General features: G+C 51.3%; 1 protein-coding gene across 1 annotated transcript in view; it reads left to right on the forward strand.

Moving 5' to 3' along the window:
- Window positions 1-24,778, forward strand: part of TFCP2L1 (transcription factor CP2 like 1) — a 70,305-nt gene extending 45,527 nt beyond the window's left edge. The window contains exons 8-15 of the mRNA XM_003909229.3: window positions 1,762-1,853; window positions 3,578-3,626; window positions 3,711-3,804; window positions 6,114-6,204; window positions 7,219-7,322; window positions 9,402-9,544; window positions 16,022-16,073; window positions 16,982-24,778. Of these exons, the coding sequence (XP_003909278.1) occupies window positions 1,762-1,853; window positions 3,578-3,626; window positions 3,711-3,804; window positions 6,114-6,204; window positions 7,219-7,322; window positions 9,402-9,544; window positions 16,022-16,073; window positions 16,982-17,028 (672 nt within the window). The 3' untranslated portion in view covers window positions 17,029-24,778. The remainder of the gene's footprint in view (window positions 1-1,761; window positions 1,854-3,577; window positions 3,627-3,710; window positions 3,805-6,113; window positions 6,205-7,218; window positions 7,323-9,401; window positions 9,545-16,021; window positions 16,074-16,981) is intronic.
- The last annotated feature ends 154 nt before the right edge of the window (window positions 24,779-24,932 follow it).

Consider the following 24,932-nt stretch of genomic DNA (forward strand, 5'->3'; position numbering starts at 1 on the left):
AGTGATTCTCCTGCCTCAGCCTTCCCCAGTACCTGGGATTACGTGCATGTGCCACCATGCCCAGCTAATTTTTTTGTATTTTTAGTAGAGATAGGGTTTCACCATGTTGGCCAGGCTGGTCTTGAACTCCTAACCTCAAGTGATGTGCCTGCCTTGGCCTCCCAAAGTGCTGGGATTATAGGCGTGAGCCACTGTACCTAACCTCTTCCCTTTCTGAGTTGCAGCTAGTGCCTCCTTTTTCACTGGGAATTTTTGTGTGACTCTTTCCCACTGTGTTCTGCAGTCAGGCTGACTAATTGGTAGTGCTGTTTGTTCATTGAGTAATTGGACTTCCTCAGAAGGCCCTCCACGTGGGTAAGGTCCCTGCCAGCCATGGTAGGATTAAGGCTGTTAGGGGTGAGGCTTGGAGCATCTAAGAGAATGGTGGCCCGGTCTTGGCTGACGAGCAGCTGCATGTATATGCGTGTGTGTACATGCAGAAGGATATTTGCAACAAGACAATGTAAAAGCTAATTTTGTGGTCAGACAGATGTGCACTGGCGTTTTATCTGACTGAAGGTCAGTCACCTGCCTCCCCCTCAGCCCACAAAGGAGTGGCAGGATGCAAGGACTGCATTTATGGATTAGAGGCCAGACTAATTTCTTCCCATACCTGGTTCATGCCTGTGCTGGTGCCACTGCCCAGTGTCCCCACCTCTTGATACCATTCTCTCCCTAACTGAGCCTCAACCTCTGTGCTCCTCTGCTGACTGCCCCTGGGAAGAGAGGTCCTGGTGAGCCGCTTGCCAGGTCTGTCCGAGCCCTTGCCACAGTGCAGTCTAGTTGAAAGCCCACCCTGGGAGGCGCTGGCTGCCTCTTCTACCGGCTGTTCAGCTTTCCTCCTTGGGCTGTAGGATTTAGCACCAACAGATTCGAGCCCACACTCACAACACTTAAATATTTACCAACACTGTAGTTTGGCGGGTGATAGTAAATCTTCAGGAATGCTTCAAATTGTCCCTCTCTGAAGAGGCATCACTGCAGGCAAGGGAAGAGAGGAACTTTTTCTGCTGGATGGACTTTCTCCAGCAGGCAAAACCTATACATCCTTGCTTCCTTTGGGAGACTCCACATGCATCTGTTTTTGGCTTCCATAGTAGCATGTTTTTGAGGGCAAGGATCACATCTTTCGTGTTTGTGGATCTCCCATAGCCCCTAGCAGAATGCCTCAAATGGAATGAGCACGGTTGAATCTCACCGAGAAGAGCTGCTTTTGGTGATTGCGCAAGGACCTTTGCCCCTGTCGGCAGGTTCTTTTTGCACATAGCACAGGTTGTAATACTGACTCTTACTGCTTATTTTTTTTGTTTGGAAGTTGCCTGTGGCCCAGCACTCCCTATAACAGACGTTTACATGAATTTGTGTCTCCCGGGAAAAGCTGTTTCTGAGCAATTGGCCGGTTTTGTTTTTTCTCTCTCCTGGACCGACTCAAGAATCCCGTGACTGTGAGGTTTCCTCTCTGGTGTTACTGCTGGGAAGCCCAGAGAGACCCCTTGCGCGCTTCCCTTGCTCGAGGGGTGACTTCTGAACATTTCTGCTGGTTTCCTTCCTGTGGCCCTCGGAACCTGCCCGGCCATGGCTCGTTGTGGGTACTGGGGAAGCGCAGTTTGACAGGTCGGGGTCTCATGCATTGGTGTCAGTGCGTGCCTGCTGGGGAGGACCTGGGGATCACGACTCAGCACCTCTCCAGATCCCAGCTCGGCCCTGTGCTCTCTCCTGCAGTGCTCTCCGTGGCCCGACGTGGCCTACCAGGTGAACAGCGCCCCGTCCCCAAGCTACAATGGCTCTCCAAACAGCTTTGGCCTCGGCGAAGGGTACGTCCCACCTTTCTTTCTCTGGGTTTCCTGGAATGAAGACGGGCGTGCTTTCCTTTCTTAGTCTTCCTTTCTGGGTCTCCTCTCCTTTCTGTTTGGGTCTCAGAGTAGCTAACTCGTGTTGCAGTCACAACTGTCTTTAGCATTTACACAACTTTTAGTGCTCAGAAACACCCCTGTAAATGCTGTCGGGTGGGGCAGCGGCCCAGAACTTAACCGGGTGAAACCAGGACTGGTTTGAGGGTGCATGAGGTCAGCCACCCGAGACAGCCTCTGGTGCCCTCTGGGGCAGAATGGCCCTCCTGACAGTGGAGCCTTAGGGAGCAGCTGTCTGGGGGGCCCTTCCTGGCTCTTTGTCCAGCGTGATCACTGAGTGTGGGGGTGAGGGGGTCTGGCTAGGGTCCTCTCTGCCTTGGGTTGCAGGCCTTACAACACAGAAGCTGGCTTCATTGCTGTCCCACACAGCTCTGCAGACACACAGGCCACATGGACCCTGAGGACGCTGTGACGGGACAGTGCTGGAGCTGCAGGCAGTTTCCTAACTGTTGGGGGCTGCACGGCACGGGGCCATGGGTCACCATGAGGGCTCTGCATGCCCTGTGCTGGCAGCAGGGGTGGAGGTGGGAGAGTGCCGGGTGGAGGCTGCCTGTTTCCTGCCTGCAGGTTCGTCAGAGCCCGTGTGTGGCAGACAGAACTTTTCTAATAAGAAAGCGAGATTGTCTATGAACCTGATTTTACCAGGCAGTCCCGGGGAAGTGAGGGTAGACACAGAAACAGTGTTATGTTTAGATTCAGGCAGACCTAGTCTTCAATCTTTGCCTTTTGCGGGGTAACTCCCTTAACCTCCCTGAGCCTCAGTTTCTCTACTGCCAAAGGGGGGTAAGAATTCTACACAGGGTTGGGACGAATGAGTGTACGATGCTCGCACCCCGTAGACACTTGGTGAGAAGTGGCGGCTGTCTTCACCGATGACCGGTCTGGGGATCAGCCCTGCAAGGGTCTCTTTTTCCCATTATGGAGAAATAGGCATAACCCAAAATTTACCGTTTTTAAGTGTGCAGTCTGGTGGCATTAAGTCCATTCACACTGTTGTGCAGCCTTCACCGCCATCCACCTGGAGAGTGCTCAGGTCTGTGCCTCCTCCCCAGTCTAGCCCCCAGGGAAGCTTGTGCACCCCCTCTCGGGAGAACAGAACCGTGCTTTTCCTTGTGGATGGATGTCAAGCCGCGGGTGCTTGTTCACTGCAAAATGGCTCCCCGTGGGATCCCTCCGCCCTCTCCTCTCACCACCCGGCAGAGGGTTCGGTGGAGGACCCTTGGGTTTGGTGGCAGCCTTCCAGGCGCTGAGGCGCTGGGTGCCCTTGCTCAGCCTGTCCTTCCCTGGGGCTGGGACTTGAATCTCCAAGTTCGAGACCAGCAGGGGTCAGCCCACAGGGGCCTGGGGTGTGCTGCTGCTGACTCGGGTAGGGGAGTATCGTTGACTGGGGCAGTGTAGCCTCTCAGAACTTCCTGTCTCCACTGAAAAAGGCTCAGTTGGGAATTCTGAGGGATTGAACGTTGGCTCCTGCTGTGTTTCTGTGACTCAGGAAATTCTGGAGGACTCATTCCGCTTAGAACAAATCCTGCACCTAACGGCAAGTGAAAGTGCCAGGCTGGGTGCCGGGACGTTGGCCATGGCCCTGGGAGCCTCCTCCATCCTCATCCCTGGTTCCTTTTCCTTTGCAGCAACACCTCTCCGACCCACCCGGTGGAGGCCCTGCCCGTGGGCAGTGACGTAAGTGTCTGAGCAGGGCTTTCCGGCTGGCGGTCCCTCGTGGGCCCTGAGCCGTCATCTCAAGCCTCTCCCCTCTGCCCACAGCACCTGCTCCCATCAGCCTCGATCCAGGATGCGCAGCAGTGGCTGCACCGCAACAGGTTCTCACAGTTCTGCCGGCTGTTTGCCAGCTTCTCGGGTGAGCATCTCTGAATTGTGTTTAAAGCCCGTGAGCATCTTGGAAACACGTAGCAAGGCTGGCCACCTTCCGGGACTTGCTCTCGACCCAGGCAGCGCTGTCGTTTCGGCTGGGAGACCCAGGGCAGTGTGGGTTCACTCGCTCACGTGCCCCAGCCCTGGGCCAGGTGCTAGACGTAGGAGACGCTGTCCCCAGAAGGTCCCAGGTGAGCGTGACTTTAGGGGGACCATCTGGGTGACTTGGTCAAGATCCCCTCTCCTGCAGGAGATGGTGGGCTCTGGTCTGCCCGGGAAGAGTCCCCTTAGCCCCGCAGGGTGATGTAAGGCCCCTTATGCTTTTCCTACCCAAATACTGTTCCTCGCACTGGCTCCAGAGCCACGACCTGGGAGATCGAGGTAAAGCCATGGGTGAGACAGAAAGGGGCCTCTTCCTTCTTTAAAAAGCTTCAGAGCCCTTCCTGCTGGGCCCTCAGACAGAAGTCCCAAGCTGGGTATTGTGGGGTGCGAAGGTGAACTGAGCAGTGAGCCTTGCCAGCAAGTAGAGCTCATCCACAGTGACAGAGTAAAGGCCTGGCCACAGCTAGAGGGGCGGATTCCACAGACATCTGTGGCAGTGGAAGAGAAGTGGCGCCTGCGCACCCTCAGCTCGGCCTTGCTGAGAGCCTGTTGGGGGACGGTCCCTGGGCGGGGAAACACAGTGACTCTGTCCTTGGGAGCTTGTAGCTGTAAGTCAGTACAGATGCATAGACTGCTCATTTCAGTGCGGTGCGACCTGTGTGATTGGGGTGGGGGTTCAGAGAGGACCCTGAGCTGGACTGGGTGGAGGAGGGGGAGGAATGCCGGCTGTGGTCTTAAGTAGGGCAGTCAGCCACCTTGTGGGCACCTGCCTTGTGTGGTCACAGAGCAGGGGACCCAGGTGGAGTGGAGTGGCCCGGGGAGGAGGGGTCAGAAAGGTACCCAGGGACGCGGACAGGATGGGGGCCCTGGAAGAACAGTGGAAGGACTTCGGCTTTTACTCCCAGTGGAAAGGAAGCCATTGTGTCTATAGAATTGTACCTAAAACCGTATCTTATTGTGGTGGGAAGAGAGGGGTGGGAATCGTGGCCTTGGGCAGGCTTTCAGCTGAGGCTGAGATACTCGCACCTTGGAGAGTGTGTGGGACCAGGCTCTCGGGGACCCCCTTGGACTTTGAGGAAGGGGCAGCCCTCACGCTGTGCTCGCTTCTGTCCCCATGAGATAGTCGCCTTCCCGTGCTCCTTTAAATGTGGGCCCGTCCTCACATGCTGCTGGTGGGACCATACATGGATGTAACAGTGTGGGAAACTGCTGGCAGTATCTGCCAGAGCCAAACACACCCTACGGTCCCACAGGCCTCTCCGGGGCTGCACCTGGCAGCCACGCACCTGTGCAATGAACAAAGACATGTATGAGAGCATTCAGAGAGCCTGTTCCTAACAGTCCAGACCAGAATCCCCCACAGCGCCCATCCACACAAAGTGGTTATGTGAATTGTGGTGTGGACATACAATGATAATAGGTGATAACGGGCACGAACAGTCTGTGACTGCATTCCACACAAATGCACCGTGAAACATGACTAGGAGAGAGGGAAGCCAGACCAGGAGGAGTGCCGACCGTTCAGTCCCACGTACAGAAACTTCAGAGAACATGCACAACGTGTCTGCACTGTAGCAAGTCAGGATAGTGGCTCCCCTGGGTGGGAGTAGTAGGGGTGGTGGCTGGCACAAGGGGCCTACAGGAGGCTGGTAATGTTCCACTGCTTGCTCTCAGTGCTGGGTCCTGGGGTGTATTCAGATTGTCAGCATCCAGCGAGCCGTATACTTCCATATACAGACAGATGCACACGTGGCCAGTGCCCTGTGCCGATGACATCTGTGCATACAGATTATGTGTCAAAAAAAGAGAGAAGAGGCCAGATGCAGTGGCTCATGTCTCTAATCCCAGTACTTTGAGAGGCTGAGGTGGGTGGACTGCTTGAGCCCAGGAGTTCAAGACCAGCCAGGCTAGGCAATATAGTGACACCTCATCTCTTTTAAAAAAAAAAAGAAAGAAAGTGGGGCAGGCGGTGGGGGCCCTTTGGCTTCTGTTGTACACACTGTTGTGAGCCCTGGCAGTTCCTGGGCTGTGATCTTCTGATGTCGTTGGGCATTTTGCCATTTTCTCTCTGTGAGGTGGTGCATCTGGCTCTTCCCCACCCCTTACCCCCAGTGCTATGGGGTCTGCCGGTGCTTGGGGAACGAGCACTTTCTCTGTGTCCCATGTAACAGGCATCGCCATTTTTCTGCTTAGGTGCTGACTTGCTGAAGATGTCCCGAGATGATTTGGTCCAAATCTGTGGTCCCGCAGATGGAATCCGGCTCTTCAACGCCATCAAAGGCCGGTAGGTGTTGGTTTCTCTGTGAAGTCAGCCAGAGGCTCATGTGGTGGGAAGCTCCTACCTCAGCCTCTTGGACGGCGGGTGGTCTGGCCTGGGGGGGCAGGGCTCCTGCAGTGTGGGGTCAAGTGTAGGAGGAAGTGTGGCAAGTGGGGCACAGGCCACAGCAGGGGAGTGAGACACTGCAGTGGGAGATGTGACCGGCTGCCGCAGACCCTGCCTGGAGGTCCCTCCCTCTTCTTGGTTGGATGAGAGCCTTGGCCTCTGAATCTTGGCCTCTGAGCCCCTTGCCCATGTTCCCAGATGCTTGTGTGGTCCTGGGCTCGGAGCTGCTCCCTCCCTGAGGGGAGCTGTGGACTGGGGCCAGTCCGATGGTATCGAGCAGCCATTTCAGGGCAGACTCCAGAGCAGCGCCATGCTGCACACCTTCCTGCCGTGGCAGAGACGTTCTGCAGCCGTGCTGGCCACGTGTGGCTGTGGAGCACTTGGACCGAGGCTGACGTGATGGACAAAATTTTTATTTAACTTTAGTGAATTTAAGTGTGAAGAGCCACACATGGACAGCATGGTTTTAGAGTGAGAGCCTGGGTTCGAGTCCCAGATCTGCCTCTTAGGTGCTGTGCAGTGAAGGGAAAGCCGTTTGCCCTGCGAGCCTCAGTTTCCTCAACTGTGAAATGACAGCAGTGGTCCTAGCTCCCTCGCAAGTTGTGTGAGGATGAAATGAGTTACGCGTGTTCTGAGAACAATACCTGGTACACAGCAAGCCACAGACAGCGCTTGCTCTAATTGTTGCCTGAAAACGTCTTGTATGTTGAGCTTCGTGGTCTGGGGCAGAGCGCCCCTTGACAGGCTGCGGGGCCTGGGAGGGTCATTCACCACCCCATGACGGGCCCTCCGCGTCACCACCGCTGTCTTTCTTCCTCCCCCAGTTCTGCCCACTATTGTTTCCATCCTGGAATATTCTGAAACAACTGCACCTGGTCCACCACACCTAGTATTTATTTTCTCTTCTCCTGCCAGGAATGTGAGGCCAAAGATGACCATTTATGTCTGTCAGGAGCTGGAGCAGAATCGAGTGCCCCTGCAGCAGAAGCGGGAGGGCAGTGGAGACAGCAACCTGTGTGGTGAGTTGTGGGGAGCAGAGCTGGGACCCACACATCGGGTCCCGCAGCCTGGCTTTCAAGCCCGCAGTCCGGCCTCTGTTCATTTCCAGTGAATATGCAAGACAGTCCTGGGCTCCCACGTGCCCACACGTGGAAAGGGCAGCCCAGTGCATGCTCCTTGCATGGTGCATGGTCTGACCTCGTGATAGCCCTGCAGTGTGGGTGCTGCCTCAGTGCACACCCCGAGGCTTGGGAAGGTGTTGGGATTGTCCCAGATCTTGCTTCCAGTGAGTGGCAGTCGGGACTGGAGCCAGGAATGCCCACCCTGGAGCTTTGTTTCCTCAAACTGCTCCCCATGCAGCTCCTGATGAGAGGAGGCTCTCTCCAGGACCTAAGAGGCGTGGCCGTCTGCCTTTCTGCTCCCATCGAGCACTCCCAGTGGCCATGGTGAAAGGCGTCAGCCTGGGATCCTGCTACTTCTTTTTGCTGGCAGCTTGGTTTTAGGAGCAAAATTATGGCTGGGTGTGGTGGTTCACACCTATAATTCCAGCACCTGGGGAGATGGGAGGATTGCTTGTGCCCAGGAGTTCAAGGCCAGCCTGAGCAACATACCAAGACCCAGTCTCTAAGTATTGAAAAAGTAGGCCGGGCGCAGCGGCTCACGCCTGTAATCCCAGCACTTCGGGAGACCGAGGCGGGCAGATCACTTGAGGTCAGGAGTTTGAGACCAGCCTGGCCAACATGGTGAAACCCCATCTCTACTAAAAAAAAAAATACAAAAATTAGCCATGCATGGTCACGCCTGTAATCCCAGCTGAGGCAGGAGAATCATTTGAACCTGGGAGGTGCAGGTCGCAGTGAGCTGAGATCACGCCACTGCACTCCAGCCTGGGTGACAAAGTGAGACTCTGTCTCGGAAAAAAAAAAAAAAAAAAGAAAAGTGCATACCCCCACACCTGGCTAATTCTTATATGTTTTTGTAGAGATGGAGTCTCATTCTGTTGCCCAGGCTGGTCTTGAACTCTTGGGCTCCAGAGATCCACCTGCCTTGGCCACCCAGAGTGCTGGGATTGTAGGCATGAGCCACCACGCCCACCTGTGTGTGCTTTTAAAATATTGGGCCTCTGATGAGGTTTATTGGTTATTGAACCAAGGGTTTCTCAGGTGAGGGAAAGGCTTGGGAATCTTGAATTTAATCCAATTGCATTTGCTTCTGAGGAACTTGAGGTCCCTTGAAGTTGAGTAACCCACCTTGGGTTGTTGGTGGCATTTGCTCCTGCCTGGTTGGTGTGGGCTGTGTCTGTCAGTGTCACTGTTTTCTTCCCACTTGGTGACACTGTGGTGCCTTCCTGGTGCCCTCTTCTCTCCTTAGGTTTACTGTATTGAGGCTGAGTATGGTCTGTGTTTCAGGGAGGGAAAAGACATTCACTCATTGCCCTCCAGCTATCCAAGAACCCTTTAAACAGCAAAGGAGCTGAAAAGAGACAGAATTTGTTCCTTTCTTCTGACGTGGGTTCACATGTGGCTGATATCAGAATTGCCTTTAGCCCAGCTGGGTGTCACTGGGCCGGGGATGGGTCTAAGGATCTCTGCATTTCACATAAGCACCCCAAGAGAGACCAAGAGGACTCAAGAGTGGCAGCTTGGCTGGGTGTAGTGTCTCATGCCTGTAATCCCAGCACTTTGGGAGGCTGAGGCGAGCGGATCACCTGAGGTCAGGAGTTCGAAACCATCCTGGCCAACATGGTGAAACCCCATTTCTACTAAAAATACAAAAATTAGCCAGGTGTGGTGGTGCACACCTGTAATCCCAGCTACTTGGGAGGCTGAGGTAGGAGAATCACCGGAACCTAGGAGGTGGAGGTTGCAGTGAGCCGAGATCACACCACTGCACTCCAGCTTGGGTGATGGAGCAAGACTCTGTTGCAAAACAAAACAAACAAAACAAAAAGAGTGGCAGTGTGGCCCTGCCCCGCCGCCCTGGGCGTGGCGTTTTGACAAAGGACTTACTGCTTTCTCAGGGCAGGTGGGAGGGCACAGGCAGGCTCATGCTGACGGAATGGCCACTTGGAAAGCAGCACTTGTTCTTCCTTTCCCCAGTGTACCACGCCATCTTCCTGGAAGAACTGACCACCTTGGAGCTGATTGAGAAGATCGCCAACCTGTACAGCATCTCCCCCCAGCACATCCACCGAGTCTACCGGCAGGGCCCCACGGGCATCCATGTGGTGGTGAGCAATGAGGTGAGGGCTGCTGCCCGGCCTGCCCCAGTAACGGGCTCTGGGCCACGAGAGGAGCGTCAGAGCCCCTGCCCCGGAGACACACTTGGGTTTGGGAGTGACAGACAGGTTCATCTGCATGCCACCTGCAGCTGGGGCTGTCCAGGGCTGCAGTGGAGAGTGCGGAGGCCCCTTCTGGGTCTGAATGGCTGCCATGTGGAATAGGCACTCCTTACCCCTCCTGGGCTGGATGCCCTGTGGGAGCCAGGAGGACAGACTCCACTCTGGCCCACGGTGCTTACAGTCAGGGCTGTGGAGGTCACGAGAGGGGCGTTCCCCCAGGGTGGGCGACAGGCCCCAGGGAGAGGTGAAATGGACTCGGGGACCGGTGATGGCAAGGCTGTGGCTTGTGGGAGAGGAGAGCAGAGGCCTCTGCCAAGTGGTGAAGGTGCCACAGCCTTCCCGGGTGGCACAGGGCAGTACAGAGCACACGCAGCTACTGGCAGAGGGCTCAGGTACTGTGGTCTGCAGGGATCTGATCCCACTCATGGCTAAGAAGGGAGTGTTGAATATGCTTGCTGACAGGGTTAGGCATTCTTTGCATGTTGTAGAACAGAGGCTTTTAAGTTTGTTCTATCCTGTACCCCTTCCACCTAATAACAGGAGTGTATGCTTGTTTTAAGTGTATGCATAGTGACTCATTTAATCCTGCCTGCCTCTATAGGATGTGGGTGCTATTATTATCCCATTTCACAGATGGGGGACTGAGGCACAGAGGCTGAGTAATTGCCCCAGGTTGCACAGCGGGTAAGGGGTGGAGCTATGGTGGGAACCCAGGGACTGGAGCTGCAGGGCCAAGCTCTGAGCCTGCAAGGTACCTAGCCCCTGCTGAAGTGAAACCTTTATTTATTTATTTTAAAATTTTTGTATTAGGGCTGGGCGCGGTGGTTCCCACCTATATACAATCCCAGCACTTCGGGAGGCCGAGGCGGGTGGATCATGAGGTCATGAGATCGAGACCATCCTGGCTAACATGGTGAAACCCTGTCTCTACTAAAAACACAAAAAAATAGCCAGGCGTGGTGGCAGGTGCCTGTAGTCCCAGCTACTCGGGAGGCTGAGGCAGGAGAATGGCATGAACCCAGGAGGTGGAGCTTGTAGTGAGCCGAGATCGCGCCACTGCACTGCAGCCTGGCGACAGAGTGAGACTCTGTCTCAAAAAAAAAAAAAAAAATTGTTCTGAAAAAAAAATTGAGACAGGATCTTGCTGCATTCCCCAGGCTGGTCTTGAACTCTTGGGCTCAAGCCATCTTCCTGCCTCAGCCTCCCAAAGTGCTGAGATTACAGGTGTGAGCCACCACGCCCAGCCTTTTGTTGTTGTTGTTTTTGAGACAAGGTCTTGCTCTATCACTCAGGCTGTTGTGATCTGAGCTTACTGCAACCTCCACCTCCCCAGGCTCAGGCCATCCTCCCGCTTCAGGCTCCTGAGCAGCTGGGACTACAGGCACTCACCACCACGCCGGCCTAATTTTTTGTAGAGACAGGATTTTGCCATGTTTCCCAGACTGGTCTCAAACTCCTGGGCTCAAGTGGTCCACCCACCTTGGCCTCCCAAAGTGCTGGTATTACAGGCGTGAGCCACCGCACCAGCTGAAGTGAAGCCTTTAAACATAGAGCTGTGGCTGAGCACGGTGGCTCATGCCTGTAATCCCAGCACTTTGGGAGGCCGAGGTGGGCGGATCACCTGAGGTCGGGAGTTCGAGACCAGCCTGACCAACATGGAGAAACCCCGTCTGTACTAAAAATACAAAATTAGCTGGGCATGGTGGTGCACGCCTGTAATCCCGGCTACTCAGGAGGCTGAGGCTGGAGATCGCTTGAATCTGGGAGGCGGAGGTTGCGGTGAGCTGAGATCATGCCATGGCTCTCCAGCCTGAGCAACAAGAGCAAAACTCTGTCTCAAAAACAAAACAAAACAAGCAAAAAACATAGGACTGTCCTGGTGGGAGCGGGATGAGGTCGTATGCCCGCAGTTCAGCCCCCAGCAGACCCCGAGCACTTCTGGGAACTCTGAAGGCGTCTGTAGAGCGGGTTATAGAGCCCCGCCTGACCCTGTACCAGCACAGGAGTGGTAGGACACAAGGCCAGCATTTGTGGATTAAGACTCCGATTTGTTTCTTCCCATCCCTGGTCCTTGCCTTTGCTGGTGATGCTGCCAAGAGTGTTCCTGACCTGGTGACACTGAGTATAGAAACAGTGGCTGGGAAAAGTAGAGAAAATACAGGCTTTGGAATTGGACTGATGTCCCCACCCGAAGCTACCTCCTAGTTGCTGAATGACTTTGGGGAAATTTACTGAACCTGTCTGTGCCACAGTTTCCACATCTGCAAAACAGGGATACATATACCTGTCAAACAGGCTGTAGTACAGATAAGGTGGGAGAACAGTGGCAGGTGCCAGGAGACACTAAACAAGTGGTGGGTGGTGTCATTGACCGTGATTCTGCGGGGCACTTGTTATTTGGGGGAGTGAGTGGTGGAGAGATCTTTTGAGATTTGGGGATGTATAAAAATGTCAGGCTTTTCAGGGTTTGTATATTTCACAGATTGACATTACTAGTAACAATCCTCTTGCCACTTGTTATTACAACTGCCAGAGCCCTTGAATGTTCATGAGCACTTCATCTCGGTCCTGGAGGCCAGCAAGGTAGACTTCCCTGTCTTTTACATTGAAAAGTAATTTGTAGGCCGGGCGCGGTGGCTCAAGCCTGTAATCCCAGCACTTTGGGAGGCCGAGACGGGCGGATCACGAGGTCAGGAGATCGAGACCATCCTGGCTAACACGGTGAAACCCCATCTCTACTAAAAAAAATACAAAAAACTAGCCGGGCGAGGTGGCGGGTGCCTGTAGTCCCAGCTACTGGGGAGGCTGAGGCAGGAGAATGGCGTAAACCCGGGAGGCGGAGCTTGTAGTGAGCTGAGATCCGGCCACTGCACTCCAGCCTGGGCGACAGAGCGAGACTCCGTCTCAAAAAAAAAAGAAAAGTAATTTGTAATTAGTATAAGAAGTTAAGCAACATAGAACAGCAGAAGGCACATGTGAAAACCCTTACCTGCCCCATTCTTTTCTCCTGGAAGAGTTTCCATTAGGTTTGATGGGATTCTGAAAGGCAGTTTTTTTGTGCTCTAGTCTCTGTGTGTGCCCTAGTGTACGTAGGTGTGGGTTTTTAAAACACGCAGGCCGGGCACGGTGGCTCACATCTGTAATCCCAGCACTTTGGGAGGCTGAGGCAGGTGGATCACCTGAGGTCAGGAGTTCGAGACCCACCTGGCCAACATGAGGAAACCCTGTCTCTACTGAAAACACAAAAATTAGCTAGGTGTGGTGGCGCGCCTGTAATCCCAGCTACTCGGGAGGCTGAGCCAGGAGAATCACTTGAACCCTGGAGGCAGAGGTTTCAGTGAGCTGAGATTGTGCCACTGCACTCTAGCCTGGGCAACAGAGCGAGACTCCATCTCAAAAAAATAAAAAATAAATTAAAACATGAAGCAAACATGCAGCCATACATTTATCTGCAACTTGCTATTTTTGTCACCAGTTCAGCAGTTAAGAATTACTTGTATATTATTACATTCTTACATTCAAATCTAATCCAGCTTTTTTTTTTTTTTTTTTTGAGACACAGTTTCACTCTGTAACCCAGGCTAGAGTGCAGTGGCCCAGTCACAGCTAAACTTATTGAAGCCTCTACTTCCTGGGCTCAGGTGATCCTCCTACCTCAGCCTTCTGAGTAGCTGGGGACCACAGGCATGTGCCACCATGCCTGGCTAATTTTTTTTTTTTTTTTTTTTTTGTAGAGACAACATTTCGCCATGTTGCCCCGGCTGGTCTTGAACTCCTGGGCTTGAGCAATTCACCTGCCTTGGCCTCCCAAGGTGCTGGGATTACAGGCGTGAGCCACTGTGCTTGGCCTAGCTATTTTTTTTTCTTGAACTCCTATTTTACAGAGGAGGAAAATGAAGCCTGAGGTTCCTAACCTGAAAGCTGACTTTAGAATAGCCAGGAAGGGTGGACATGCTATGAGCAGTGGACAGCTGTAGTGTCACCAGAGGCTTGTCACTTTGCATTTCAAAATGAATTTCCTTTTGTGAAGACAAAAACCAAAAATGTGGGGAACCCTTGCAATTTCACAGGTCCTGAAGGCCGTTCCTTCCTCAGCTTGTCCTGTGTGCTCAAGAGTAGGCAGTGAAGCAAGTGAAGCAGAGAGCAGAACCGAAATGCCACCTCGCCTAAGTAGGCGATTCTCATTCCCGAAAGTCTCCTTGCCTCTTAACCCCGAATCTATTGGAAACCTTTGGTTCTTAATTGCCCGGAGTGCTGGAGGCAGCCTGGCCAGCCGCGGAGCCGGCCCCTGGGGTGCAAGGGCACTTCATTAAACAAGAGAGTTACTGATTAAGCCCATGTGGGCTCTGCGTAGGGCTTTGCATGCCCAAGTGGCTGGGCTGCCAAGAGTCCTAGATGGAGCAGGCCAGCAGAATAGAGTAAATGTACTTCACGCATCATTAGGTCCTGTGGGAGGGGCAGGGGGCGACAGGTGGATGGATTTGCAAGATTCGAGGCAGTAATCCAGAGCAGGCCATAAAATGTGGATGGCATTTTTTCAGTTTGAAAAAGGGTTCTGCCATTGTGTTAGCTAGTGTGTGTGTGTGTGTGTGTGTGTGTGTGTGTGTGTGTGTGTGTATTGTGTGTATGTTTATATATTTTATTTTTGTTTTTTTGGAGACAGTCTCGCTCTGTCGCCCAGGCTGAAGTGCAGTGATGTGATCTCAGCTCATGGCAACCTCCGCCTCCTGCGTTCCAGCGATTCTCCTGCCTTAGCCTCCAGAGTAGCTGGGATTACAGGCACCTGCCACCATGCCCGGCTAATTTTGTATTTTTAGTAGAGATGGGGTTTCACCATGTTGGCCAGGTTGGTCTGGAACTCCTGACCTCAGGTGATCCACCCACCTCGGCCTCCCAAACTCCTGGGATTACAGGCGTGAGCCACCGCACCCAGCCTGTTTATATATTTTAAAAATATTCTTTAAATGTAAATTGTGAAATGCAGTATAAATATGGAAAGAATTTATAAAACTTACTTGTACAGTTAAAGAACCATTGAAGTACCCATGTACCTGCACTCAGGGTACCAGAATGTTGTGTTAGAAGTCCCTTTGTGGACTGATTTCGTAACAGCCAACTGGCTGGTATGAATTTTCTATGAAGCATTCCCTTGTTCCTCCTCGATATATTGTTTAATTTTGCTATTTAAAAACTTTCTGTGAGTGAAATCATAGTGTATTCTTCTGTGACTTCTTTCATTTCACATTTTGTTTGGAAGGTCAGGCATGTTGTAGTATACAGCTGGAGCTCACTGGCACCGCTGAGGAGCACGATTCCATCACAGCTGCTTCGTGCTTCTGCTGTTGATTGACAGGGCTGGTAGGAGTTTGGTGTTCCTGCAGACGATGCTGCGCTCACCAGCCTCATGCCCGTCTTTGTGATGTAGGAGTTTGTCCAGGGCTCATGACTTGGAGGAGAATGTAGGAAAACTTCCTTGTTGGAGATGCATGGTCATTCTTACTGGGTCCCATGAACAGTGTTAGAAAGATTTACATCCCCGTCAGTAGTGGACACCAGTTCCCGTCTGCATTCTGGTTATATTTTTATCACTAAATCAGCGCCGTTTTACAGATAGGGCTGTGGAGACAGGAAGTGAAAAAGGTTGGCTTGTGCAGGGTCACTGGGTAGTTCGTCAAAATTACAACTCCAGAGAGGAGGCTCCTGAGCAGAGCCGTTCGTTTCCTGCCACATTTATAGACACAGGTAGTGGAACCCTCCTTTATATTTTGTCTTTGGAGGATGCTGATGTGTAGATCCTACTAAGTACCAAGGTTTCTATTTTTAAAAACATTGTATTTAGTTGTTTTTATCTGTTGCTGTCAGTCACATACACGTTCCTATAAAGTGTCCGTTACAGAGACTGGAAGAGTCAGTAACTAGGAAAAAGCAAAAACAGTGCAAACAAACACAAATCAAGTGGTCCAGTATTAAATGCTAACATCTTGATTCCCGTTTGGGCCTCTTTCCATCCTTCATATTCATACTAGATGGTTGGGGTTATGTTCAGCTTTCTGTTACTTAAATTGCAATCATGTCACACTTTGATTCTGTGTCCTCATTTTTCAGTGAATGTTGTAGCGGAACCGTGTTCCTACTGTGTTCGTAGGCACCGAGGCAGTGGCGTTTACCGTGTTCCTGCGTGTGTAGGCACCGTGGCAGTGGTGTTTACCGTGTTCCTGCGTGTGTAGGCACCGTGGCAGTGGTGTTTACCGTGTTCCTGCGTGTGTAGGCACCGTGGCAGTGGTGTTTCTGCAGCTGTGCGTGGCTGGGCTCTGCCCCCGAGGCTTTCCAAACTTCAACTCATGGTTGAAGGAACATGTTCTCTCTTTTGTCTTTCAGATGGTGCAGAATTTCCAAGATGAATCCTGTTTTGTCCTCAGCACAATTAAAGGTGAAGCCTCCCCCTCCCCCTGTTTCTTCCCTCTTTCTTGTTTAATTGAAGTGAGTGAGCTGCATCCCTGGGGTAGTCGTGGGGGCAGGTGGAGGGTGGGGCCTTCCTGCAGGATGGCCCTTCCAGAGAGTGCTGACCTGGGAAAAGCCTTTGAGAAAAAGAAAGCACAAACTCCCTGTGAAAGCTAGCCCTAGAAATGGCAGAACAAGTGAGATTGGCCCCCAGGGTCACTTCTGAAAGGGAAATCCCGGGCCAGGCAACTTGTTCTCTATGAATTCAGTGTTGAGTAGAAGCAAGATGCGTTGTGGGTTTCCTGGAGTCCTCTAGGAAGATCAAGCCCAGAATACAGCCACTGAGTCTGCAGGCAGCGTGGGTCGGGATGGGGGGCGAGGGGGGCCCACCTGACGGTGTGCCTGTGCTCTGCCGAGAAAGAGCTTGTGGACCGGGAACATGTATTTATTCATTAAAGGTAGAGAAAGACCTGCTGTGGCCTTCCTAAGGGCTGGGGTTAGCGTATGTCAGAACAAAAGCCCTCTGACCAACTCATAGACCCTGGACCATGAGGAAGCCACTTCTCACCTTGTCCTGTGGATCTAACCACGGAGTGTCTTTAGGGTTCTGGGGGCCATAATATCCCTGAGAACCACAGTTGTCCAAATCCTCCTTGGAACATAGGTTTTCATCCTTGGGCGTAGGACTATGGTAGAAAGACCTATTGTCAAAAAGACACTAAACGAGGCAGATGTCAGGGCTTGTGAGATCCCTGCTTCTGCCAGCACACTTTGCTGTATGCAGCCCTATTTTGGTGGTCTTTGCTAATACCCTAACAGCATGCCTTTGGGACTCCCCAGTACTGTGGTACTGCACCTTTCTTCCTGTGAAACACACTCAGTGTTTCTCTCTTGCAGCCGAGAGCAATGATGGCTACCACATCATCCTGAAATGCGGACTCTGAGCAGCAGTGGGCCTTGTACCTGCCTCCAGCTCCCAGCCCTGTGGATCCCCATGGATGTAGAAATTGCCTCACTGTAAGCTGTGGCCTCACCAGGCAAGCTGAGGCCAGGAGGGACCCTGCCCAGTCTGTGAAAGCTACAGAGCACCAACCAGCAGAAGCCTGTGGACACCAAGTACGGTGTACAGAAAGCCAGTGGCTCCTTTCTCCCTTCCTCTTGGCCTCCAGATTTTGAATGGTTCCTTGTGCTTTTCCGTTGGTCCAACCCTGACATTCTAAAAGGGCAACCAGTGGAGACGTCTGCTCTGAAACCCCTCATCCCTTAGTTGGAAGCTGATTGGGTATCTTGGTGCCACCTGTATTGGTCCCTTCTGACCACTCTCCTGCCTCCAGAGAAAGCTCTGCTTCACCCTGGAAGCTGCTACCTTTACCTCCTCCTCTGGGAGTTGGCTGCATGGCCAGCACTGCTGACTTGATGGGAGCAGTTTGCCCTCATTCTCCTGTTTCAGGTTTGCTTCCCTTCTCCGTGACCCTGGTCAACATCCGCCTTTCCTGTTCTTGGATGAATGGATGGGAGTGGGGCTATTCTGTGCCTTCTACCTCTTTCTTCTCTACGTTGTTTCTAAGGATTTGCTGCTGCAGAACCCAAAGATGCGCTCCTGTCTCTGCACTGGTGCCTTGGCGTGGTAGATGCCACAGTGTATGTGCACTGCCTTTCTCACAGACATTAGTTCTGAGGCCCTTTGTGGGGCGGTTAGGGGGCTGGTAATAGAAAAAGACTATTTTATTTCCTGGCAATCATGGGTAAGGAGGATTAGGAATGAGCATCCCATCGTGTCATCAGATGACCTTGACCACCACAATACCAGGCCCTCTTGGATGGACTTATAGAAAGTTAGAGAAGACCTTGGTGAACCGCTGCTAAACTTGCCACAGGAACATTGTATTTTCTCTGGGTGCCCCTTACTTAAACATTTATCTTTGTTTGTTTGTAGGGGCTCTGTTTAGGGTCTTTTGCCTGCATCAGAATGGGTTCGTCGTCTTTCTTAATGACCTAACTCTGGGGAAATTTGAGTGTCAGTAACTGCGGTAGACTCAGAAATTTGTCTTGGCCTTGCCTCTGGTTCCTGGGATCCAGTGGTCTCCGCTGGCCCAGGGCTTCAGCTCTTTGTTAATTGAGGTTCATGGGAACCTTCTGACCACCTGAATGGGATGTCATAGCTTCTAAATGGAGCTTCTGTGGAATGAAGTGCTAGACTGAAGGATTACCAGAATAAAACAGGGTCTACCATGGGTAGAACTTGTTTTATATATGAGGAAGCCAAGGCTCAGAGGAGCAAAGTCACTTGCATGGTAGCACATAGTGATAGGGTAGTGATATAAATTTATCATATGAACCAGGACATTTCAGAATAAAAGGGGCTCTGTTAGTCATTCTGTTGGATAATAGCCATGGCATTCCTACAGAATAGAGTGAGGACAGGCTCCTGATTCCTCTTCCTTCTTTAGAGGAGAAGCGGGGAGTGGGTTAACTATTGAGGTATCATTCACATGCCATACAGTTTACCCATTGCTAGTGTCCAATTCTATTGTTTTTAGTAAATTCACAGAACCACAGTCAATTCACAGAATTACAATCAACGTTGGTACATTTTCATCACCCCCAGTAGAAACCCTGTACCCTTTGTCTGTCACTCCCCTACTTTCCCAACTCCTGCAGTCCAAGGCAGCCATGAGTCTACTTTCTATGTAAGATTGACCTACTCTGGACATTTCATATATCTGGAATCATGTGATATCTCTTTTGGGACTGGCTTCTTCCACTGAATGTTTTCTAGGGCCGTCCAAGTTGAGCGTGTATCAGTACTTCATTCCTTTGTATTGCTGAATAATACTTCATTGTATAGATAGACTACATTTGTTTATTGATTCATGAGTTGATGGACATTTGTGTGTTTTTACTTTTTGGCTACTCTGAATGATGCTACTATGAACATATTTCTACAAGATTTTATGTGGACATATGTTTTCATTTCTTTTGGGAATATACATAGGAGCGGAATTGCTAGGTCTTACAGTAACTCTGTGTTTAACTTTTTGAGAAACTAGCAGACTGTTTTCTACAGCAGCTGTACCATTTTACATTCCCACCAGCAATGTATCCAGGTTTCAATTTCTCTACATCCTCACCAACACTTGCTATTATCTGTTTTTTTGCTTTTAGCATCCTAATGACTATGAAGTGCCATCTTGTTGTGGTTTTGATCTGCATTTCCCTGATGGCTACTTATGTAAAGTGTCTTTTCCTGTGCTTATGGGCCATGCATATTTCTTCTTTGGAGAAAGGTCTATCCAGATCTTTTCCCAATTTTTAATTGAGTTGTCTTTTTTTTTTTTTTTTAAGTTTTCTATTTTCCTAACCACTAGACTACCAGGGATGGGCCTTCTTTTTATTATTGAGTTGTGTGAGATATTTCTATATTCTAAACGCTAGTCTTTTATCAGGTATATGATTGGTAAAAACGTTCTCCCATTCTGTGGATTGTTTTCACTTTCTTGATGGTGTCCTTTGAGACACAAAACTTTTTAATTTTGATGATTTCCAAGATACCTTTTTTTTTTCTATTGTCACTTGTGCTTTTGGTGCCATATTTAGAAAACCATTACCTAATCCAAGGTCGAAAAATGACTGTATTTTCTTCTAAGAACTTGTATAGTTTTAGTTCTCACAATGGTCTTTGATCCATTTCGAGTATATTTTTATATATGATGTGAAGTAGGGGTCCAGTTTCATTCTTTTGCTTGTGGATCTCCACTTGTCCCACTGCTGATTATTGAGAAAAATATGCTTTCTCCACGGAATTGTCTTGGCACCCTTCCTAAAGGCCTCTGCTTCTTACTGGATCTTCTTTCCTGGGACGTGGTGGTGGTGGGAAGCTTACCTTTTTTTTTTTTTTTTCCCCCCCACTTAGTCTGTGTTTGGTTCCACCAGTTTTACGCTGCCTTTCTACTCTGTTCTTGCTGTCTCCCTCTTTACCTGAGTCAACGGTACCGAGTCCTCTCTCTCTCCAATGTTTCCCAGTCTTTCTTGGTGCATGTTCTAGCTCTACACACTAGTCCTTAGAGGAAGGTCAAGACCAATGATTTCCTGCTATGAGTCATGAGGAAACTGAATCAACTAGAAGTGGAATAATGTGCTCAGGGTCACACAGCGGAAGGATCAGGACTAGACCTTTGGTTTTCTGAGGTCCAGCCCCTCAGGCTGTCATCACTGTACCCAAGTGATGTCACTACCAAGGCCAAATGATGGTGGGCTCAATTTTAATTCTCAAAAGTGTGGGAGGCTAATATTTTACTTCTTAGTTCCAAAAGAAGATGTAATAAAAGTCTGTTACCTGAAGTGTGCTATTAGTAGAGTCTCCCATTTTTCTGGCATGCCCCTGGCATCTGCTCTTCTTACCTTCTCGTGGTTATGGTTAAAGCTTATAGCTTATGAAAGAAGAGAAAATAATAAATACTCAAAAAAGCACACATGGTAATTTGGTACCAAAATGTCTCAGATGCCTAATGTAGCAGCTCATCCCTTTCACAGGGGTCAGATGAGCGAAAGCTCCAGGTTTTGATGTACAGAAAAGCCATAGCCCTTCCCACAGCTGTCCAGGGTCTTTCCTGCGAGTCCAGAGGTCCTGGCCTGTTCAGTGGGACAGCTTTTCCCAGGGCACTCCCAGCAACCTGTGGCTTCTGAACTGCAGCTTCTTTTTACAGTGAACCCCAGAGGGAAATAAGACAGACACCTGTGCTCAGGCCACCATCTTGAACTGGAAGCCCAAAGCTGAGTTCCTTACTCTTAGGTCATCACGGTTTTTGCAGGGTATCTGTTTGCAAGGTTGAGATAAACCCTTTCCTCTTTACCAGGTTGTCCCTTCCTGATGAAGGGAGAGAGGCTGTTGAATGGAGGAATAATAGGTTTGCTGGAGGAGGAGCATGGTATGCCTGTGGAAAGGACAGGATGGGGTAGGGAGGTCGAGGCTTTGGCTTGGGGTCCTAAGCAAAGGTCAAGCGTTGCCCTAGTGACCTCTTGCCCAGGCAGCCCGGAGCCCCTTACACAAAGCTATTAACCTAGAGAGGGCTTTACCAGCAGCGGACTGGAGCCAGCCAGGGTCACAAGTTTCCAAGTCCAGCGTTGCTTCAGGGGCTGGCCTGAGTAACTGAAGATCTGAAAATCATTAACAAGTCGATGAAATAAACGGAAAAGCCTCTTAGGCTGTTGTCAGTGGAGCAGAGGGAGAAAGCCCCTAGGCGCTCAGAGGGGGTGGGAAAACAGTGGATGACTGGGTGGGGGTGGGAGATTAGATGTTGGCACTGCCTGGGATGTAGGAGGAGGGACAGGGAAGGTCCTACATCCCAGACCCTCACTCAGTATAAGTCTCTTTGCCTCTCTGGATCTCCATCTCCTCCTGTTACAAGTACAGGCTTGGCGATCTCTGCAGATGGCACCAACCTGCCATGAAATGAATCTGAGGGGCACCAGGGCTTTCCCATTTTTCCCTCCATCAAAATCGTACAAAAAGCTGGACATGGTGGCTCATGCCTCTAATCCTAGCATTTTGTGAGGCCAAGGTGGGAGAATCGCTTGATGCCAAGAGTTCAAGACCAGCCTGGGCAACATAGTGAGACTCATCTCTGTCTTTTTGGAAAAAAAAAAATCTTTGAAAATTGCATAACAGGCAGGAGACCTTTATGTGTACCCGTCCTGATTGTACACAGTGCCACCAGTGCTCCTGCAGTGCAAGGCAGCATGCTTCTTGATATGAGTCAGATTGTCTCCATCGTGTCTTTGGGAATCAGCCCTGGCTCCTAACTGGGCTGTCTACTCCCTCCGCAAACTTGTGGGGGCCCCCAGATATTCCTTGCCAGCCAGGGACCAGACACAGTGCAGGCACAGTCTGTGTCATTGGTGCGCATGTGCATGTTTACGTGTGTACCTAGGTCCCTTCCCTCACTCCTGAATTTGCCATGAGCACAGCCAGAAGCAGCCTTAGCTTGGCAAGGTGTGGAGATGGCTGCTCTTCCCCTGGCATTTGGGGAAAACAGGCTTCCTCTGTAGCTTGATGATTCCCTTTTGATCTTATGTGACCTCCTGGAGAGTGGATGAAGCTGGTGGCCTTAGCTCTTCTAGAGAGTGTAAGTGGCACTGGGCGAGGCCCCCAAGAGCAGGGCAAGGCCTCTAGTGTGGATCTTCCACACGACTGGCTTCACACAGGCACTTCCCCTCGGGTTACATGATCTGTGTCATCTTACCAGTCCAGCGTTGCAAGTAGGAAATGCTTGTACCTTCTTCTGATTGCCACCTCCTTCCCATTGCCCCTTAAGGACAGGGCTTGAGGACCAGTGAGGTGCTGGTCAGGCACCCCAGGCCTCCTTCCTGGGACCTGCCCAGGGGCACCCTGAGAGCTCCTGCAACCTCCACTTAGCTTCCAGACCTTTCTGCAAAAGCTCCTCCTGGCTTTTTTCCCTCCCCCAATCTATAGGTCACAGCTAACAGAGCTGAGGGCAACTGCTATGCTAGTGGCCAGGGCTGCACCTGCCATCCCCGGCTCTGCCATTTTAGGGCCTTCGAGGGGCAGTGTCCCTAGGAAGTAGCTCTGAGGCATGGGTTTTCTGCTCCGTGCAGGGCAGCTGATGGGATGAGGCGGGGAAGGGCGGTCACTGCTTGGGCCCCAGCTGGCCAGCCCTGTGATGGGGTAACCAAAGCATGTCCCTCCGCAAAGGGCCAGAGGGGGAACCTGTCCTCATGCCCTTCGTCCTGAGGGGCCCTGACGTGGGCAGCAGGGGTCGGGGGAAGTTTTCAGGTCTTCATCAAAGAGAACAATATCATATCATCGGCTCCACACCCTTCATCCTGTATCAGCACTCAGCGGTGTGTGACTGCCCTTGTCAGCCAGCACACGATGGCCCCACCCAGCCCACTGCCTGTTTATGCCACCGATTTATGATAGGGAATGTTATCTTTGAACCCAATTGTTTTCTCCCCCATCAAAAAAAAAATTATTCTTATTAGTAGACATGTATTTACCAAAATATGTACTCAATTATTGTATTTTGGATTTTATCAATTTAAAAATTTGTGGAAATGTGTTTGCTCTTATGCCAACATAATATTGATTTTGCCTCTTGGATCTGAAAGCCCAAAATATTTACCATCTAGCCCGTTACAGAAAGAGTCTGCTGACTACTGAGCCAGATCTCCATTACCTCCATCCCTGCTGGATGATTTAAATAAAGTCTCAGACAGCAAGGGCTTTTGTAAAAGAATAAAACGACTTGGTTTGAGCTTGGAAGCAGGGGAAGCCCTCAGATGGGCAGTTTCTGCGTTAACCCTGCCTGTCATGCATCTCGTGTTCTGTGTGGCTGGTGAGCCCTCCTTGGAAGGTTCTGGTGCTCCAGCTGGCTCCTGCAGAGTCTGCCCTGCCTCGTGGTGGGAATGCAGAGCCCTTTGCTTTCCTTCTTGCCGCCTGCTTTCTGTTCCTGGAGACCCATCGGGCCTTTGGCGTGCATCCCCTGGCCAGGCCCCTCAGGGTTGATGCGTGGGGAAGGCCTTTGAGCGGTGGTGGGCAGCAGTGGCCTCCTGGCCGGCGCACACTCTTGTCCTGGTAGGGGCAGCCTGATCTCACCTCCACCTAGTGCCTTGGGGATGGAGGACCTCTTGGTTTCTCTGGAGCCTGCAAACCTCTTCCCATGTGTCCAGCTGCTCTTCCTGCTACAAAGGGGACCGCTCACAGTGGCTGCAGCTTGGTGGTTTGGAGGGGCAGCCCCGGGTCCTCCATAAGGGTATCCTAGGCCTGAGAATTCTGCGTCTGCCATTGGAGGATGGACAGCCTCAAATGGAAGGAGTTCCACAGGATGGGTCTGAGGTCCAGCTGTGGCCATCCAGCCCCCTGTGGCTTGTCCGGCCTCTGTGCACTGCTGGTGTCATCACTCCAGGGGCAGACAGCAGCCACTGCGCTCCCTTTCTCCATGAGTAACAGCAGTGGTAGCAGCTGGGGCTAACAGGCCAGGCTTTGTGTTCTGTGCATTTGCTCAGCTTCTCACTTGATCCTCCCTAAAGCAATGGGGAGGCCCCCGCTAGCCCAGTTTTCAGGAAGTCAACAGGGAGGTTAGATGGGGGCCAGGGTCCCACAGCTACTGATGGCCTGAGCCAGGTGGAGCTTCCTGGTGTCCAGTCCGGATCCCACTTGCAGATCTCATGCTGTCTAGATAGGTGGGATGAGTTCTTTTGTCACAGTGCTGGCTGTGTCCTGAGGCCTCATTGCTGGGCCGGGTGTGTTCTGCTGGGGAAAGCTTTGTGGGGCTTGCTTGGTTAACCACAGAAGAGAAGGGGACTCTTTGGGGTGCCTCCCCGCGGCCTCCCCGTGCTGGGTGGAAGCACAGTTACTGTGTTCTCTAATGTTCGTGTATTTAAAGTGATTTCTTTCTAAAGATGTAACCTCAGCACCTTTCTCCAGATTGGGTGACTCTTCTCTAAAGGTGGTGGGAGTATCTATCGGGGTGACGTGGCCCTTGGATGGGTCAGGTGGGTGTGAGAGGTCCTGGGGAGGTGGGCGTCAAGCTCGAAGTTGTCCTACTGCCATGTTTTTGTACCTGAAATAAAGCATATTTTGCACTTGTTACTGTACCATTGTGCAGACAAGAAGTCTGTATGTGGGATCTGTGCTTGGGTTAGAATGCAAATAAAACGCACATTTGTAAGAAACCTCTGTGGCTCAGGCCTTGAGTTGTTTTGCTTTTTTGTTTGTTAGATTCTGGTAAAATATACAAAACAGAAAATTTACCATCTTCGCTCTTTGAATTGTACAGGTCAGTGGTATTAAGTACACTCACATTGTTGTGCAACCATCACCACCATC

The sequence above is a fragment of the Papio anubis genome, chromosome 10 (genome assembly GCF_008728515.1).
Source record: "Papio anubis isolate 15944 chromosome 10, Panubis1.0, whole genome shotgun sequence".
Taxonomy (NCBI): domain Eukaryota; kingdom Metazoa; phylum Chordata; class Mammalia; order Primates; family Cercopithecidae; genus Papio; species Papio anubis.